The following is a 20,745-nucleotide window of genomic DNA, read 5'->3' on the forward strand; positions in this document are numbered from 1 at the left end:
TCAACGAGGCATTTTTCGCCCACAGGACTGCCGCATACTGGATGTTTTTCCCTTTTCACACCATTCTTTGTAAACCCTAGAAATGGTTGTGCGTGAAAATCCCAGTAACTGAGCAGATTGTGAAATATTCAGACCGGCCCGTCTGGCACCAACAACCATGCCACGATCAAAATTGTTTAAATCACCTTTTTTTCCCATTCTGACATTCAGTTTGGAGTTCAGGAGATTGTCTTGACCAGGACTACACCCCTAAATGCATTGAAGCAACTGCCATGTGATTGGTTGTTTAGATAATTGCATTCATGAGAAATTAAACAGGTGTTCCTTATAATCCTTTAGGTGAGTGTAAGAACTAACAGAATTGGAAACCAAAATTAAATGTCTGTCATTCTCTCATTCTATTTTTCAGTCTGTTGCACTTTTATCATAACTGAGGATGTGATAAGATAGAAATCTGATCCAGAAGGTCACTAACAGGAGCTGTCTGTGTGTCTGTCACCCTTCTGGGGTTTTATAGAGTCCCATTGCTGGCTGTTGCCAGTAAGTATGGAGACCAGTTAAGCCAAAATCGAACAAATGTGAGGCTTTAAATTATGGAAACTAATACAAACACTTACACACTGACACTCAAACAGGCAGCCACACACAGTATTTGCAGGATTCCAGATCACCTTGATGATTAACAGCATAGAAACCCCTCCTTCCAATTATCCCCTCCCCTCCTTCCAATAATCCCATCCCCTCCTTCCAATAATCCCCTCCCCTCCTTCCAATAATCCCCTCCCCTCCTTCCAATAATCCCCTCCCCTCCTTCCAATAATCCCCTCCCCTCCTTCCAATAATAGAACACAAGAGGCCATTCCAAAGGGGGAGGGACACAACTAACTATGCAATTAGTGTACATTCTACACACAGAGACAAACCTCCTGCTGACCCCCAGTCTCTCCATCCATTCTCCTTCTCCATTCTCTCTCCATTCTCTCTCCATTCTCCCTCCATCTCCATTCTCCCTCTCCATTCTCTCTCCTTCTCTTCCTTTCCATTTCTCTTTGTGCCTCTCTGTCACTGTATCTTCATTGTCCAGTTGGTCCGGTTCTCTCCTGCCTATATTCAATCTGTTTATCCATCTCATAGTTCAACCGCATGCCTGTTAATATTGACATTGTTCATATTTTACCCACCACACTTATTGAATTCCTTTACTGAACATGCATGCAAAAACACTCAAACAAACACACATGCATAACACATGATGAATGCACACACACACACCACATCTGGCTGTGAAGTGATGTCTGTAGTCTGAGACAGCAATTAAAAATATTTTTGGCAGCAATTTCTCTCAAGGTTACCTCTCGCAACAGAATGTGTTTCTGTTTTTGTGTGTGTTAGAGTGTGTGTGTGGGTGAGAAACAAACCAGGTAGAGCAGCCAGCAGCGTGAGGATCACAAACTAGGTAGAGCAACCAGTAGTCTGAGAACCAAACCAGGTAGGGGAGCCAGCAATCTGAGGATCAGAAACCAACACAGCTCCTAATCCTCCCCCTTTAGGGCCCTTTAAGTATGTCTAAAGATAAGGAGACGCTGTTTAATTTCCTTCGTCGATATAATCCACCCCCCCCCACACACACACACTCAAAATGCATATCCATGTGCTCATGACATTTGCCTTCCATAACTGATGTCCCTGGGTGCCTGTGCTTAATGTCTCCATCTTGTAGCTGCCATGTACAGCAGGGAGAGCCTGACACACTGAAGTCTACACTCCCATCCTCTGTTCACTGTCTGGGGGTATATTGCTGGTATGTTAATGTTGGTCCCCTATCCTATCTCGCTACTTGCTCTCGTTTCCTGTCACTGATCAGAGGAGTCAAAGAAATGTGTGTGTATGTGTGTGTATGTTATGAAAAGGCCACAGTAGGAGGGATCTATTCTCCATAGGAAGGAGGGGTGACATTTTTACTCTGGAAAATGAAAATGTCACCGTTTCAATTCCTCAGGCTACAGTACTGTATCAAAGTGCCAGGGTGTGGGTGTATGTGCAAGAACAAGGCAGTGTGTGTATTCCTACCTTGCCCAATCCTGGGGTGTCTTTGACCTTGGTAGCGGCCCGTAGCAGGCAGGGGGGGGCAGGGGGGGGGGCAGTCTGCAGAGTCCCACTGAAATTGGTTGGGAACAGAGGGGGGTCACACACCAGAGGAGGAGGCATGGGGCGTTGCTTCTTCTTCTTTGATGAAAGGTTCAACTTCTGGGCAGCTCTAGAGGGGTGAGGGGTGAGGGTAAAGGGAAGCCAGTGGGGAGAGGAGAGGGGGAGAAGAGAAGGGGAAAGAGAGAGATGAGAGGGGGAGATATTCAACCACAACTGTTTATAGACCAGTATCCATCTATTACTGATTAACAGATAGAAAGACAGAGAGGGAGATCGACAGGTAGAGAGAGAGAAACAGGATGGTTCTTCCCTGATCTCCAAGACAGATATATGAAATACCAGCACCACTACTACCACCGCTACAGCCACTATCGACTCAACCACCACCACCAACAATCCCACCAGCACCATCAATCCCATCTCCACTACTGCCACTACAGCCTCTTACTACCACCACTAAAAATCCCACCAACACAAATCCCATCACCACCACCACTACCGCCTCTACCACTACCAACACCAATCCCACAATTACCAATCCCACAACCACTACCGCCTCTACCACTACCAACACCAATCCCACAATTACCAATCCCACCACCACCACTACCAACACCAATCCCACAATTACCAATCACACAATTACCAATCCCATCACCACCACCTCTATTTGTTTTTTTTCTATTGTATTTTTATATTTGTCTTTTCTGCCGAACCGCGTAAGCGGAAGAAGAGCGAATGTCTCTAAGTGAATGAGTAAGTGAGTAAATTAGTGAGTGAATGACTGACTGACTGACTACCCCGGTTAAATAGTGTAGTGGTTACAGATGTGGACTCCCATGCAGGGGGCCGATGTTTGAGCCTTGCCACAGTCAACCAAATTATGCATTAGGATTTTTTCACGATAGACAAAAACTTTGCTGGCCGCAACCTTCAGAAGCAAATTGTTTACGGTTATATTGTGACTATTTCTGGTGGATTTTCAAAGTACGCATCTGTGCATGCTTTTTGGGGTAATATAAAGTAGTTCACAACCTCTTGCGCAGTAAAAGGGGAGGGGTTTCCACAATTCTTTTGTCTTTTGCACTTAAGAATCAGGATCAGAATCTGTTTTATTCACCAGGTATGTGTACACATACGAGGAATTTGACTCTGTATTATACATGCTCATGATGTGCTTAAACAAAGAACACTCAGCAAGAATCACTGACTGCAGTATACAGTACAGATATGTACACTATAAACCAGAACAACAACATAGTAAAACAGATGAGACAGTAGTGCAATGAGCAGAGTACAAAGGATGCTGGATTGAAGCTTCTAGTGCAGGTATTATTATGTACATAATGACGGTTCTGGAAGAAATTAAGAGACCACTCCTATTTTTTCTTGAATCAACATCTCTGCATGTATGGCAGCCATTCCATTCCAGTATCTGTTAAATTCCAACACAGGCACACCTCATTTTACTTAATGAGGTACTGATTAGGTGATTACCTGAACCAAATCTAATTTAACGAGGAAAAGTATAAAAACCACTGCTCTGGTCATCACTATCCTTTTGCAACAGAACCACCTGGATGGCAAAAACAGTGGTACCTCAAAGGTAATTTGAATGAAAAAATAACTATTCAGCATGACAAACGAGTTGAAAAGAAAAGCTTTGAGTGAGGAAAAGAAGGGTTCAATTCTGGCTATACTGGCAGAGGGATACAGTGAGTGTCAGGTTGCTTCCATCCAGAAAATGTCAAAGACGGCGGTTCATAAGAGCAGGGTCAAGCAACAAATATTGGGGACAACAAAGCTACAGACTGGCAGAGGGCGAAAACGACTGTCCACTGACCGAAATAACCATTAGAATGTCACTCAACAACCGTAGAATGACATCAAGTGACCTACAAAAAGAACGTCAAACAGCAGCTGGGGTGAAATGCACAGCGAGGACAGTTTGAAACAGGCTTCTAGGGGCAGGGCTGAAGTTGTGCAGAGCTAGAAAAAAGCCCTTCATCAATGAGAAGCAAAGAAGAGTCAGGCTGAAGTTAGTAAAAGACCATAAGGTTTGGACCATAGAGACTCAAATAAATTATGGAGGAAAACTCAAAACTAAATGGCACGTTTTGAGTTTGCGAAAAGGCATGTGGGAGACTCCAAAAAATTATGGAGGAAGGTGCTCTGGTCTGATGAGACAAAAAATGTACTTTTCAGCCATCAAAGAAAACGCTATGTCTGGCGCAAACCTAACACATCACATCACCCAAAGAATACCATCCCCACAGTGAAACATGGTGGTGGCAGCATCATGCTGTGGGGATGTTTTTCAGCAGCCAGGACTGGGAAACTGGTCAGAGTTGAGGGAAAGATGGATGGTGCTAAATATAGGGATATTCTTGAGCAAAACCTGTACCACTCTGTGCTTGATTTGAGGCTAGGATGGAGGTTCACCTTCCAGCAGGACAATGACCCCAAACACACTGCTAAAGCAACACTTGAGTGGTTTAAGGGGAAACATGAAAATGTGTTGGAATGGCCTAGTCAAAGCCCAGACCTCAATCCAATAGAAAATCTGTGTTTAGGCTTAAAGATTGCTGTTCACAAGCGCAAACCATCCAACTTGAAGGCGCTGGAGAAGTTTTGCATGGAGGAATGGGCAAAAATCCCAGTGGCAAGAGGTGGCAAGCTCATAGAGACTTATCCAAAGCAACTTGGAGCTGTGATTGCCGCAAATGGTGGCTCTACAAAGTATTGACTTTAGGGGGGTGAATAGTTATTAGTTAGTTATATTAATAGTTATAGTTACTTAGACTTTTTCAGTTATTTTGTCCTATTTGTTGTTTGCTTCACAATAAAAAATAAATAAAACATCTTCAAAGTTGTGGGCATGTTCTGTAAATTAAATGATGCAAATCCTCAAACAATACATGTTAATTCCAGGTTGTGAGGCAACAAAACACGAAAAATACTTTTGCAAGGCACTATAAATACTCTAAATGACAATATTTTAATTTGGAATGTGGGAGTATTGTTATCAGTAGTTTGTAGAATAAAACAAAACTGTTAATTTTACTCAAACACATACCTATGAGTTATTTTTTCCAGAGCTGTATATATAGTGTATTGGAGCAAAGTGCAAAAGATGCTGGAATAAATAAATAAGTATTTTTATGCATGTGTAATGTACATGAGGTAGGTGGATATGATATATACAGTATATATACACTCATCTAAAGGATTATTAGGAACACCGTACTAATACTGTTTGACCCCCTTTCGTCTTCAGAACTGCCTTAATTCTAAGTTCAACAAGGTGCTGAAAGCATTCTTTAGAAATGTTGGCCCATATTGATAGGATAGCATCTTGCAGTTGATGGAGATTTGTGGGATGCACATCCAGGGCACGAAGCTCCCGTTCCACCACATCCCAAAGATGCTCTATTAGGTTGACATCTGGTGACTGTGGGGGCCATTTCAGTACAGTGAACTCATTGTCTTGTTCAAGAAACCAATTTGAAATCATTCGAGCTTTGTGACATGGTGCATTATCCTGCTGGAAGTAGCCATCAGAGGATGGGTACATGGTGGTCATAAAGGGATGAACATGGTCAGAAACAATGCTCAGGTAGGCCGTGGCATTTAAACGATACCCAATTGGCACTAAGGGGCCTAAAGTGTGCCAAGAAAACATCTCCCACACCATTACACTACCACAACCAGCCTGCACAGTGGTAACAAGGCATGATGGATCCATGTTCTCATTCTGTTTACGCCAAATTCTGATTCTACCATCTGAATGTCTCAACAGAAATCGAGACTCATCAGACCAGGCAACATTCTTCCAGTCTTCAACTGTCCAAATTTGGTGAGCTCGTGCATATTGTAACCTCTTTTTCCTATTTGTAGTGGAGATGAGTGGTACCTGGTGGGGTCTTCCGCTGTTGTAGCCCATCCGACCTCAAGGTTGTGCGTGTTGTGGCTTCACAAATGCTTTGCTGCATACCTGGGTTGTAACAAGTGGTTATTTCAGTCAAAGTTGCTCTTCTATCGTGAAAATCCCAGTAACTGAGCAGATTGTGAAATACTCAAGACCGGCCCGTCTGGCACCAACAACCATGCCACGCTCAAAATTGCTTAAATCACCTTTCTTTCCCATTCTGACATTCAGTTTGGAGTTCAGGAGATTGTCTTGACCAGGACCACACCCCTAAATGCATTGAAGCAACTGCCATGTGATTGGTTGTTTAGATAATTGCATTCATGAGAAATTGAACAGGTGTTCCTAATAATCCTTTAGGTGAGTGTACAGTATGAACAGCACTGAATTACAGGATGACAAAGTAATAAGTAGTAGACAGGTGGATGTTCGGGTCAGAGTTACTGGGTTGTTATACAGGGATTGTTCCTGGCACTAAGTGTCTGAAGTTGACTGTTCACCAGAGTTATGGACTGTGGCTAGAAACTGTTCCTGTGTCTGTTCGTTTTGGCATACAGTGTTCTGTAGCGCTTACCAGAGGGGAGGGGCTGGAACAGGTTGTATCCAGGGTATGATGGATCTACAGTGATGTTTCCTGCCTTTTTACTGACTCTGGATTTGTATAAGTCCTGGATTGAGGGCAGTTGGCACCATTGATCTTTTCCGCAGTTCTGACTGTCCGTTCTAGTCTGTTCCTTTCCTGTTTCATGGCAGATCCAAACCAAACAGTGATGGACGTGCAGAGAACAGACTGGATGATGGCTGTGTAAAAGTGGATCAGCAGCTCCTTGGACAGGTTAAGCTTCTTAAGCTGGCACAGGAAATACACCCTCTGCTGGGCCTTTTTGATGATGGTGTCTGTGTTGGGCACCCACTTTAGATCCTGGTAGATAGTGGATCCCAGAAACCTGAAGGATTCCACTACAGACACAGGGCTGTTGTAATGGGGGCAGAGTCGGGGGATTCCTCCTGAAGTCCAAAGTCATCTCCAGAGTTTAGAGCGTGTTAAGCTCCAGGTTGTTCTGACCACACCAGAGGACCAGCTGTTCAACCTCTCGTCTGTAGGCAGACTTGTCACCATTCCGGATGAGGCCGATGACTGTAGGGTTATCTGCAAACTTCAGTAGTTTGACAGTGGGTTCTGGATGAAAAAGTCAGTCACCTATATTGATTGTTATTGTATCAAAGTCATTCACAAATGGAAAACGAGCATTGTTGAAATAGCTTTGGCAGTGTAAAGTTCATCTCCAGTCTCGCTAGCAATTCCTCAATTCTTATGACTATTCCAAGTAGTAAGTTAGTAGATACTACTAGGCCTATTACTGGCTAATAAGCTGTTAAAATGGATAGTTGCAAAAGCCATACAGTTCATAGATGCTATTTGTGGTGGAGGTAAACTTAATAAGAAACGTTAGTCAGTTTAGCACAATGCTTCTAAAAATGATCTAACATCAGGACGCTATACCAACACTCAGCATGGTTATAGATTTGTGGTGTATTGGTTAAAGACGCAGCCTTTCACATGGGAGACCCAGGTTTAAATCCAGTGACGACAACATCCCATCTTATTGCGAGAGACGGCTGAACTAAGCTTTTCTTGTTTCTTGTAAGGCAATTATTTTGAATTGTTTCTATGTTCGAATTGTGCTACATAAATAAACTTGCTTGCTACCACCACCACCACCAAAACTACTAATACCACCACTACTGCCACTAACATCACCATTACAATCAACACATCTACCACCACTACTACTAATACCACCACCATTACTACCACTACCATCACTACCACCTATAGCACTTCTACGGCCTCTACCACCACCACCACCAATCCCTCCACCACTACCAATCCTACCACAACCACCACCACCAATCCCACCAGCACCACCACTACCACTACCGCTTCTACCACTACCACCACTACTACTACTACTACTAGTACTGCTACCACCACCACCCCATCTACCCCCATTACTACTAATACCACCACCACCATTACTACCACTACCATCACTACTAATACCACCACCACCATTACTACCACTACCATCACTACTAATACCACCACCACTACCACCATTCCCACCACCAACACCACTGCCGCCACTACCACCACCCATCATCACCACCACCGCTAACCCAACACCACCACCACTACCCCGACCACCACCACCCATCATCACCATCACCACCACTAACCCAACACCACCACCACCACTACCCCAACACCACCACCACTACCCTACCACCTCCACTACCCCAACACCACCACTAACCCAACACCACCACCACTACCCCGACCACCACCACCCATCATCACCATCACCACCACTAACCCAACACCACCACCACCACTACCCCAACACCACCACCACTACCCCACCACCACCACTACCCCAACACCACCACCACCCATCATCACCACCACTACTACCCCAACACCACCACCACTACCCCCACCACCACCACCCATCATCACCACCACCAACACTAACCCAACACCACCACCACCAATAACCCAACACCACCACCTCCACTACCCCAACACCACCACCACCCATCCTCACCACCACCACCCATCATCACCACCAATACCCCAACACCACCACCACCACTAACCCAACACCACCACCTCCACTACCCCAACACCACCACCACCCATCCTCACCACCACCACCCATCATCACCACCACCAGCACCACCCCATTATCACCACAACCACCACCATCATCAACATCACCACCCCATCATCACAACCCCAACACCACCACCACCCATCATCACCATCACAACCACTACTACCCCCACCCCATCATCACCACCACCGACCACCCCCACCACTACCACCCATCATCACCATCACAACCACTACTACCCCCACCCCATAATCACCACCACCACCACCCATCATCACCACCACCACCCCGACCACCCCGACCACCCCCACCACCACCACCCAACATCACCACAACCACCCCACCACCACTACCACTACCCTGACCACCACCATTAACCCAACACCACCACCACCCATCATCACCACCACTACCCCAACACCACCACCCATCATCACCATCACAACCACTACTACCCCCACCCCATAATCACCACCACCACCACCCATCATCACCACCACCACCCCGACCACCCCGACCACCCCCACCACCACCACCCAACATCACCACAACCACCCCACCACCACCACCACTACCACTACCCTGACCACCACCATTAACCCAACACCACCACCACCACTACCCCAACACCACCACCACCCATCATCACCACCACTACCCCAACACCACCACCCATCATCACCATCACAACCACTACTACCCCCACCCCATCATCACCACCACCGACCACCCCCACCACCACCACCCAACATCACCACAACCACCCCACCACCACCACCACTACCACTACCCTGACCACCACCACCAGCACCACCCCATTATCACTACCCCAACATCACCACAACCACCACTGCTACCACCACAACCACCACTGCTACCACCACTACCCTCACCACAACCACCACCTGTACCTCCACTTCTGCTTTTGATTTGATGGAGTCTGAAATTTTATTTTATTGATTTTATCGTTTTACTCAATTTACCTTTTACATTGTTTTTATATCCTGTCTTATTTCATATTCGTTTCAGAGAGTCAGAGAGTCGCTGGAGGGGAGAGTGTCTGTCTACCATTAGATCCAGAAGGCACTCCTTGACTCTGTGGTCGCTTGGAAAAAACCTCCATTGCTGGGCAGACATCACCTGCCCCTGGCTTGGCGCATCAACTTGGGGAGAGCCGGTGGCAGTGAGGCTTCCTTCAGTCCTGGTGGAGGATCCATGGCCCAGATTAGGAGCAAACACTGTTTATCATGATATACTGTATTATTAAAGTTGTTAATAGATCTTAGCTCTGATGCATGTGCTTGGTTGGTGACTTAAAGTTTTGTGACTATCTCGTGATGGTTTTCATCCAATCTAGCAAACCGATTCCTGATAAAATAAAGAAAATAAAGCAACAGTACAGCGAAGCAAAGACTCACAATGGAAACAGTATGAACAACCGAAGTTGGTACGATGCCATTGACTCAATATAAAAACGGCCTGCAGAACCTGTAACACAAAATTACCTCAGAATTCTTCCAAATCCTGAATAAACTGGCTTACAGTTACAGTGTCACAAGTGTAGGTGGAGAAGGAGCCGGTCTGAGGAAGACTGTTTGAGGAAGAAATTAGTATATTACTCAGGTTCAAAAGCCATGTTATAAACAAACTGAGCATGACATTATTGTTTATTTTGTTTTACTACCAGAACAATATCACCTTATTATTTTTCGTAACCGGAAAACCAAATCACATTGATAATTTACTCCTCCTTCCCCACCTGAGCCCCTCCCTAAGTCTTTGGTACCAAACCTACAGTCAAAACAGATCTACATCTTTAGCATAAATCAGTGATGTAGACCTGGTACCGGGTAAAGCACCAGTGAAAATGCAACATTATTGCCTTTGTGTCGGTTCGCTTTAATGGCTAAGGAGTTTTATATTGACTAATGTGTATGTTTGAACTAATTGCGTATGTCTGTGTATTTTTGCATGTTTTATATGTATTTATATTTACGTGCCATTTGTTTGATTGTGTTCCCAGTTCTCAATGTGTCCCCCCGGTTAAATAAAAGAAAAAAATATTTGGGTATTATTGTAAACAAAATCTAGTTTTCTAGTATGCCCAGTTTTCCTTAGAAATGAACATAACAGATATCCTCAGCCTATGGTAACATAAAATATTTACATAATATAAATGTATTTGTAATTAAACTTTTTGTAATCTAATGACACCCACAACCTTCATAAAGGAACTACATCATTACTTTTTCAATAGTATACACATTTTATGTAAAAAGCCCTTAAAAGAAAAGGAGGTCCAATGAAACCTGATGTTTCTAGTTTTAAGCATTTGAACCAGTGAAAGAATACCTCCTGTCTGAGTATATGCAACCAACAGTATGTTTCATGATTCATTATTGATAGTGGTTCCAACCACCACTGGTAACAAATGGTTATAAAGATGATTCATCTACTGAATCTGTCAATATCCCCAAGATGCTTTTCTCAACTTCCTTTCTTCATAAGGCCGGGTGTCTCTGTAAAGCACTTTGTGACAACTGCTGTTGTAAAAAGGGCTTTATAAATACATTTGATTTGATTTGATTCATAACCATCCCTCTCTGTTCCTCATCTCAAAAACCTCTCCTCATCTTCCACTGTCTGTGTTCTGTTTCTCTGTAGGTTGTTGGTTTTTACCCATCAGGCCTAGGGGGTAAAGGCTTACTCAATCACCAACAATCACATAGGCTGAGAGCACAGGAGTGGGTGCTGCCTCTTCTCTTATCTGACCTCCCTCTCTTGCTTTTGATCCTTCTGTCTCTCCTCTCTTCATTTCAATCAATCAATCAATCACATTAATTTATAAAGCCCTTTTTACACCAACAGCTGTCACAAAGTGCTTTTACAAAACACCCAGCCTGAAACTCCAAGCAGCAAACAACAACAGTGTTGAAGCACAGTGGCTTGAAAAAACTACCTAAGAGGGGCCAAATTTAGGAAGAAACCCAGAGAGGAATCAAGGGATAACAAGTCCTCTTTGCTGGGTGAACATTTTAAGAGAACAAGTTGCAATAATGAATAAATGCATAAGGGCTGTGTCCAGAGTCAATAAAACTTAATCCAGGTCGGGGGGGGGGGGTCAGCAGAGTGGCAGCTGGAATCGTCAGGTATCGTCTTGATCTGCAACACAACCAGGAGGACTTTGGACAGGGGCAGTAACGAGTCTTTAGAGCTGGGTACTCAGGAGGTGTGGGCCAAGACCTCATGTCCTCCTAAGTTTAAACGGAGCAGGAGACAACAACATTTTGAGAGTGCATTCCTTAGATTTACAAGGATTTACAGTGGAGAAGGAGAGCTGACCCTACTCCTCCGGCACAGTAATAACGCAGTGTAAAACCTTGGGGCTGAGACAGGGGGGTCCAGTGACACTGTGGGCCTATCCGGGGGAGGCCCTGGACAGGGCCCAACAAGCCGTAAGTCAAACTACCCACATTGCCAAGCATCTCTTACCTTTTTCTTCCCTCTTTCCTCAGTTTCCCCCACTCTCTCTTCTCTCTTCCCTCACTACTCCATCCTCTCTTCTCTCCATTCTCTCTCTGTTATAATTGCTCAGTCCTGCCTTGTCCTAGGGGATGTGGCCCGGCCCGGCACACCCTATTTGCCTGCAGGCCCAGGTAATATTACATTTTTTGATTTTTCATATCAGAAACAGCAGATGGTCACTCACCATTATGATAATGATTGCAGACATGAGCTATATTTAAAAATATTCAACTTTTACCATTAAACTTGGGGATATAAAGAAAACCTTGGATAAAGCAAATGAGAAAACCATTCAAAAGAGGTCTCTTTACTGTTGGTACTTAAGAATTGCACCATAGGTCACCACAGACAGACAGCCCTGCTCTGAGGGAACATGTTCCTGTTTCCTGTTGGTCATCACAGACAGACAGATCTGCTCTGAGGGAACATGTTCCTGTTTCCTGTTGGTCATCACAGACAGACAGCCCTGCTCTTAGGGAACATGTTCCTTTTTCCAGTTGGTCAAGTCCTGTTTTCATCATTATTCCTGTGTGTTTACAAAACACATTTGGAAGTGAATGAAATGCTTGGCACTCTGCGTTACGTAGCCAACTAGCTTCACGTCCACTGGGGATGTATGATGCCCCATCTGCTCTCTGACATCCAGCTCCAATTCTCCCCAGCCCAGATCATCACAGCAACAGGTAGTTGTCAGCTCATCCAGAAAATCAGGGGAGACACAGTTCTTGTGACTGTTTACGCTGAGGTGGAGACACATGGTAAATGGGCCAATCCGCTTGGAGATGCTCTGCTGCTTCTTCAGTATCAGTCAACCGTCCATGATGTATCAGCAGGGAATTCTCCGACTGTGCCGAACAAATATTGTGTAGGCCTGAGGGAAATCCAGCAGGAGCCACAATCCTACTCTCTGACTGAGGCAGCTCAATGGCCCTCATTTATCAAAAGTGCGTACACCAAATTTCCAGCGTACACCTGGCGTACACCCAAAACCACGGTGACTGAGATTTATCAATATGGACGTTGGCGTACGGCACTCTCAAATCCTACGCCAGCTCAGGAGGTGGTGTACGCACGTTTTGAGTTAGTGCGGAAATGCGCATGTTGTGTTATATGTTCTCATCATTTATGTTATATTATGTTGTTTAATTATGATACTGACTGTTGTATACCCAAAATTGTGCAAGAGTTAATTGTGCGCATGTGTGAAGGGACGGGACTTTTATTTTGACCTGTCTCAAGTAAAAAATGTGTAGCCGTATACTCAGCCCCTGCTGCAGTTCCCTCGTGCACTGATGTTATGCCAGTGCAGAGATGTAAACTGAAAATAAAACAGTATTAATAGTTATATTTGGAGTGATCTTTGGTGGATGGATGACAACAAAATATTGCACATGGACATGGCGGAGAGAAATGAAACCTTAACAGCGCAGAAAAGAAAATCCTAACGCACTGACAAACTAAAAGATGTGATATATTATGACCTACTGTAAAAAAAACAACAACATAATTACAAACTTCAGTGTTTATTTTTGTGCAACATGGACTTCAAGGTTTCATTTGTGTGACTTTACCAAAGCATTTGACTTATATGTATTCCTTCAGATGCGAGTCTGTGCGCTTTACATGACGTTTCAGGGTTAGGCCCGGCAGTTGCGCATGGACTGGGTTCAGTAATAAAAGGCTTTGAATTACCAAAATATAATTCAGACTGACAAAATAATAAAAATTACATTCTTCTTCTTTTAGACAATAATAGAAATAATAATAATAATGACATTCTTCTTCTAAATAACAATAAACGTCATTGATAAATATCATGAAATAATAAGACGAATATTACAAATTGTCATGCAGTTATTAATGTGAATGAATGGTACTCCACATCACATCATCATCTTTTATTCCGCTTTTTAAACTGCCAAATGAAACAATTTTATTTCTTTCTACCTCCCTGGTGATCGTCTCAATCTCCACGTCAGAGAAGTTTCTCTTTTTTGCCGTCTTCCGTGTGTCCATGGCGTAAAATGAGGGCGTGGGGGAAGCGGAGACTTGAATATATAGGGGCGTGTTATTCTAATGACAATTGTTTTCATCCGCGGCATTTATCAAGGGAAGGTATTGCGTACACCTGGATTTCAAAGGTACGCACAGTTTCATAAATCAGGCGATGAGAGGAGTGTAAGCAAAATCTTACGCCAACATATACGCCCGTTTCTACGCAAGAATGATAAATGAGGGCCAATGACACCAGCCCCTTTCCTCCTGCCTGATCTGTTACCTGATGTAGATAAAATAAATAGGGTAATGTCGACACAGTGCTGTGGGTTTTTAACAGTATAAAACCCAATTCATTGAGTGCGAATGAAGGTAGTTGATGAGAGTGTTTTGCACAAACTGAGAGAGACGAGGACAGCAGAAGCAGTGCCAAGCCACAAAACCCAAGTGAATCTTGTGAGCAATCAGTGAAAAGGACATCCTCATTGTGACTCTTCTCTGTAACATGCCCAGAGGCATATAAACCAAGTGAACAGTTAGATGCTGGCAGAGAACAGTTCCAAGGTTTGACACTATTTAGTTTTTAAGGGGTATGAATGCACATCAGTACAATGAAGAGCAGATATCACCTACTCAAACCCTAATTGGCCTTAAAATGCTTGAATTAATTTCCTATTCAAGTTACGCTCACATTAAACTCCGTTACAGGTAGATAACAGCTACAGAAAAAAATCATTACCATGCCAGCATGATTCATTTACTCAACATGTCAATATCCCCAAAATGCACATTTTCAACGCCCTTTCTTTATAAATGTGTCCCTCTTTTCTTCCCCTCATTCTCATTCCCTCTTTGTTTCTCATCTCAAACACCTCACTCTCCCACTGTCTTCCTCACTCTCCCACTGTCTTCCTCACTCTCCCACTGTCTTCCTCACTCTCCCACTGTCTTCCTCTCTCTCCCACTCTCTTCCTCACTCTCCCACTCTCTTCCTCACTCTCCCACTGTCTTCCTCTCTCTTCCACTGTCTTCCTCACTCTCCCACTCTCTTCCTCTCTCTCCCACTGTCTTCCTCTCTCTCCCACTGTCTTCCTCACTCTCCCACTGTCTTCCTCTCTCTCCCACTGTCTTCCTCACTCTCCCACTCTCTTCCTCTCTCTCCCACTCTCTTCCTCACTCTCCCACTGTCTTCCTCACTCTCCAACTCTCTTCCTCTCTCTCCACTGTCTGTTTTGTGTTTCTCTGTAGGGTGTGTGTTTTACCCATAAGGCCTTGGGGTTTAAGGCTTACTCAATCACCACCAATCACATAGCCTGAAAGCACACAGGCGCGAGTTCACACACACACACACACGTCCTGAACACACACACACGTCCTCTGCTGTATAAGGTGGACTGAGTTTTATACCAAAACCTTTACACAACTCCACTGGCCTGTACTGCCTCTCTCTTCATGTCTGACTCTCATATCTCTCTTCCCATCGCTCCTTTCCACTATACTTTTTAATTTCAGTAAGGTACAAACACAAACCTTCTATGTGAGCACTGCAATAAATATAAGGAGGGAGAGGGGAAGAGAGAGGGGCGGGAGAGGGCAAGAGAGAGGAGAGGGAGAGGGGAAGAGAGAGGGGCGGGAGAGGGGAAGAGAGAGGGGCGGGAGAGGGGAAGAGAGAGGGGCGGGAGAGGGGAAGAGAGAGGGGCGGGAGAGGGGAAGAGAGAGGGGCGGGAGAGGGGAAGAGAGAGGGGCGGGAGAGGGGAAGAGAGAGGGGCGGGAGAGGGGAAGAGAGAGGGGCGGGAGAGGGGAAGAGAGAGGGGCGGGAGAGGGGAAGAGAGAGGAGAGGGAGAGGGGAAGAGAGAGGGGCGGGAGAGGGGAAGAGTAGCAGCCGTGGTGAGGAAGTAAGTCATAGAGAAGAACTGAAAACCAAGTCTGATTTTATTTACATAAAGATCAGATAGGAGAGTTCCAACTGTAAATAATTGAGGTGACTCATATGAGGTACTAATGTATTTGATCAGTTGGATAACACACTATGTCTCCATGCTCAGGGAAGCAAAAACCCTCCACTGAGATTACTGACTGACAGAGAGCATAAAAGAGGCAGGGCACCATCCCTCCTTCAACCTGTCCCCATGGAAACCACCTGAACAGCCTCGCTCCCCTCCTTACCGCAGAAACAACACACACTACACACACAAACACAAACTACACTCACAAACATACACACATTACTAACCTCCCCTCCTTCAACAGATTCAGCAATCTGCTATTTCACCTTCAATTCCAGAACCAAGCTAACACCTCTCTATTATACTTTTTCATTGCAATTGAATCCATTCAAAAAACATGTTCTATTAACAGCTCTAGATGGGGTTGAAGGACATTCTGCCCCTAACCTCTAACCTCTTACCTCTAATCCTTTCTTAAGTAAGTTAGTAATGTCATCATGTTGTCATACTGTGTTATGATTATCAGTGACTGACCCATAACATTTAATTACTTATATAAGATAGTGATGTCACCTTACTGTCATCTGGAGAACTCTGTCATGCTGTGCTGTGATTATCAGTGACTGACCCATAACATCTAACTACTTATATAAGATAGTGATGTCACCTTGTGATTATCAGTGCCCTCAAAACCCCAGATTGAGAGTCTGTTGACCTTCTTCCTCTACCTTTCTCTCCAGCATTCTGCCTCACATAACACATGACATTCTGATTGATTCATTCAATCATTTGCTCAACTGGTCACAACTAAATTCTCCCACCAAGTTCAGTATAACACATTTTCCCTATCTTTCTCTCTCTTTCTCCCTCTCTCTTTATCACTCTCTTCCTTGTCTTTCTTTCACTCTCTCACTCCCCCCGTCTGTCACTTCAACTGATTAGCATATTGCCTCCTCTCTCTTTGTCTGTCTTTCCTCCTCTCTCTCTCTGTATCTCTCTCTCTGTATCTCTCTCTCTGGCCTCTTTAATTCAATTCATAGGGTGTTATTGAAAAGGGAAACATTTGTATATATTGTCAAAGCAAGTGCAGCTCATACATTTCAAACAGATAAACATTTCAAAAGATTAGTAGCAATGTAATGTTATAGTATGTAAGTTAAATTATGCAAGGCAAAATAAATAAACAGATAAATATTACATTGTTGTAACAATGTGTAAATAATGTAGTTAATGTACGGGAAATAGATAAACAGAATATGATTGGTTATATATGCAGTGTTGTTTATACTATATACATACCATTGGATGCCCTTTACTCAGGACAATAAATCACAGAGCTGCTGTATATACTCAAGCCCATCTCACTGAACATGTTCCCTGTCTGACATGTTCCCTGTCTGGGTTTTTTCTTAATGGACAGGCAGTCAAAAAGACTTTCTTCCTCTCTGTCTGTCTCTCTCTATTTTCTCTCTCCCTCCTCTTCTCTCTCCCCCCACTTCTCTCTCCCCCCTCTTCTCTCTCCCTCCTCTTCTCTCTCCCCCCACTTCTCTCTCCCCCTCTTCTCTCTCCCTCTTCTTCTCTCTCCCCCCTCTTCTCTCTCCCCCCTCTTCTCTCTCCCCCCTCTTCCTTCTCCCTCCTCTTCTCTATCCCTCCTCTTCACTCTCCATCTTCTTCTCATTCCCTCTTCTTCTTTCTACATCTTTGTATCACTCCCTCTTCTTCTATCTCTCTCTTCTTCTTCTCACTCCCTCTTCTTCTCACTACCTTTTCTTCTTTCTCTTCTATCAATTCAGTGTGCATTTTGCCAAAAGAAATGAAAAATAAGACAAATATTTCCCTCATAACTGCTATCTCCTGAACCAAAAGATTGATTAAATTCATTGATAGAATTAAAAATGATCAACTGATCAATGAAAGAAAAACGGACAAAAGCGAATGTTGCTAGGAGACAGTGTTGCTATGGCAATCACCAATCACAGGTACTTTGTTAAGGGTTGATTAATTAATCTGTTTTTCCTGGAAATGTGCAAAAACACCCAAAAACTGTTGTAGTTAGTTCAGGGTCTGATGCTGTGTGTGTGTGTGTGTGTGTGTGTGTTTGTAGGTGGGGTCTAAGTCATCATCTAAGACCAAGGTGACAGAGTAAAACGTAAAGATTTAGAACCCAGGGAGGCTTTGCAGGGATTCTGACCCAGGTGAGCGTGACAAACCACTGGTGTAGTGTTGGGTTAGAAACCACTGGTGTAGTGTTGGGTTAGGGTTAGAAGTCACTGGTGTAGTGTTGGGTTAGTGTTAGGGTTAGAAGCCACTGGTGTAGTGTTAAGTAAGAAGCCACTGGTGTAGTGTTGTTTAGTGTTAGGGTTAGAAGCCACTGGTGTAGTGTTGGGTTAGAAGCCACTGGTGTAGTGTTGGGTTAGAAACCACTGGTGTAGTGTTGGGTTAGAAACCACTGGTGTAGTGTTGGGTTAGTGTTAGGGTTAGAAGCCACTGGTGTAGTGTTAAGTAAGAAGCCACTGGTGTAGTGTTGGGTTAGTGTTAGGTTAGAAGCCACTGGTGTAGTGTTGGGTTAGAAGCCACTGGTGTAGCGTAAGGTTAGAAGCCACTGGTGTAGTGTTGGGTTAGAAGCCACTGCTGTAGTTTTGGGTTAGGGATAGATGCCACTGGTGTAGTGTTGGGTTAGGGTGTTCCTGTTCTCTGATCACAGCTATTGGTTGACAGGCTGGGCACACTCAGGTTAGGGTTAGGCTTAGCTAACCATATAGCTATGATCTGTGATGATAGAACATCTTATACAGTATATAGCTATTATCTGTGATGATAGTACATATTATATAGTATATAACAATTGTTAGTGATGATAGTACATATTATACAGTACTTCGCTATGATCTGTGAGGGAATTAAAGGATGTTCACTAAGCCTCACTCTGCTCCACATCTCCTATCTACAAGCAGCCATGACAAACATCACCACAATGGATTTGAAATGAATCAACCAAGATGCAACTGACTGTCAGCTTTAATTCACAGGGTTGAACAGAAATATCCAATGAAGCGTTTAGGAATTGCAACCATTTTCATACACAGTCCCCTTATTTCAGGGTCTCAAATGTAATTGGATTAATCATAAGTAAAATGTAATTTTCAATACTTTGTCAAGAATCCTTTGCAGGCAATGACTGCTTGAAGTCTGGAACGCATGGACTTCACCAAATGCTAGGTTTCCTCCTTTGTGATGCTTTGCCCGGCCTTTACTGAAGCTGTCTTCAGTTGTTGTTTGTTCATAGGTCTTTCTGCCTTAGGTTTCGTCTTCAGCAAGTGAAATCCATGCTTGATTGCATTGAGATCAGGTGATTGACTGCCATTGCACAATATTCCACTCAATATAAAAAACTCCTGGGTTGCTTTCGCAGTATGTTTTGGGTCATTGTCCTTCTGTATTGAAATTCGCCGTCCAATCTTTTTCGCAGAACCTGACCAGACAATATATCCCTATACACTTCAGAATTCATCCACCTGCTTGTCTTCTGTCACATCATCAATAAACACTAGTGACCCAATGCCATTGGAAGCCATGCATGCCCATGCCATCACACTGCCTCCAGCGTGTTTTACAGATGATGTGGTATGCTTCGAATCATGAGTCGTTCCAAGTCTTCTCCATAGTTTTTTCCATACATTCTGGTACAGGTTGTTCGTAGTTCCATCTGTCCAAAGAATACTGTTCCAGAACTGGGCTGGCTTTTTTAAATGTTTTTTGGCAAAATCTAAATGTTTTTTGGCAAAATGTTCTATCCTTGAGGCTTATGAAAGGTTTGCACCTTGTGGTGAAACCTCTGTATTTGCTCTCGTGACGCATGTTGTGGGTTCACTGCAACAGCTTCCAAATGTAAATGCCACATCGGGAATCAACTCCAGACCTTCTACATGCTTAATTGATGAAGAAATAATGAAGGAATAGGCCACACCTGTCCATGAAACAGCTTTTGAGTCAATTGTCCAATTACTTTTGGTCCCTTCGAAAAAGAAGGAGATACATATTAAAGAGCTGTAATTCCTAAACCCTTCCTCCAATTTGGATGTGAATACCCTCAAATTAAAGCTGAGAGACTGCACTTAAATCCCATATTAATTATTTATTATTTAACTGTAACTAATATGTACCAATATAATTCGCATTACAATACGAATTATATATATGATTATATTTTGGTTAACAGACAAAACAAAACTTGTCAGTGTCCAATTATTTCCAGATCTAACTGCACTGCAAAAATAATGTCTCATCAAATATATTTATCTTGTTTTCGGGTAAAAAATCTAACCATCCTGAAATTAAGCTAAAGGTAAAGTTTTATTAAATAATACCGCTTGGTTTTAGAAAATATCAAGTAATTGTCTGTGTTCCATTGGCAGATTATTTCACTTATTTAAAGCAAATATTTCCTCAAAGATAGGTAAATGTTTTTGTTCTTTTAAAGATTTTTTTTGCAATGTGTTCTTAATAATCGGTATATGATAATATT

The 20,745-nt window shown here is 43.5% G+C and overlaps 1 protein-coding gene across 7 annotated transcripts in view; it reads right to left on the minus strand.

The window, feature by feature from the left end:
- Positions 1-20,745, minus strand: part of kif26ba (kinesin family member 26Ba) — a 163,823-nt gene that overhangs the window by 61,471 nt on the left and 81,607 nt on the right. For 6 of the 7 annotated variants that reach the window (XM_029125599.2, XM_029125598.2, XM_029125600.2 and 3 more), the window contains one exon: positions 2,071-2,257. In XM_029125599.2, the coding sequence (XP_028981432.2) occupies positions 2,071-2,257 (187 nt within the window). Of the gene's footprint in view, positions 1-2,070; positions 2,258-9,822; positions 10,339-20,745 lie in introns of those variants that run through there. The other variant, XM_029125603.2, reaches the window with a different exon arrangement.

This window comes from Esox lucius, chromosome 15 (assembly GCF_011004845.1).
Source record: "Esox lucius isolate fEsoLuc1 chromosome 15, fEsoLuc1.pri, whole genome shotgun sequence".
Lineage (NCBI taxonomy): Eukaryota > Metazoa > Chordata > Actinopteri > Esociformes > Esocidae > Esox > Esox lucius.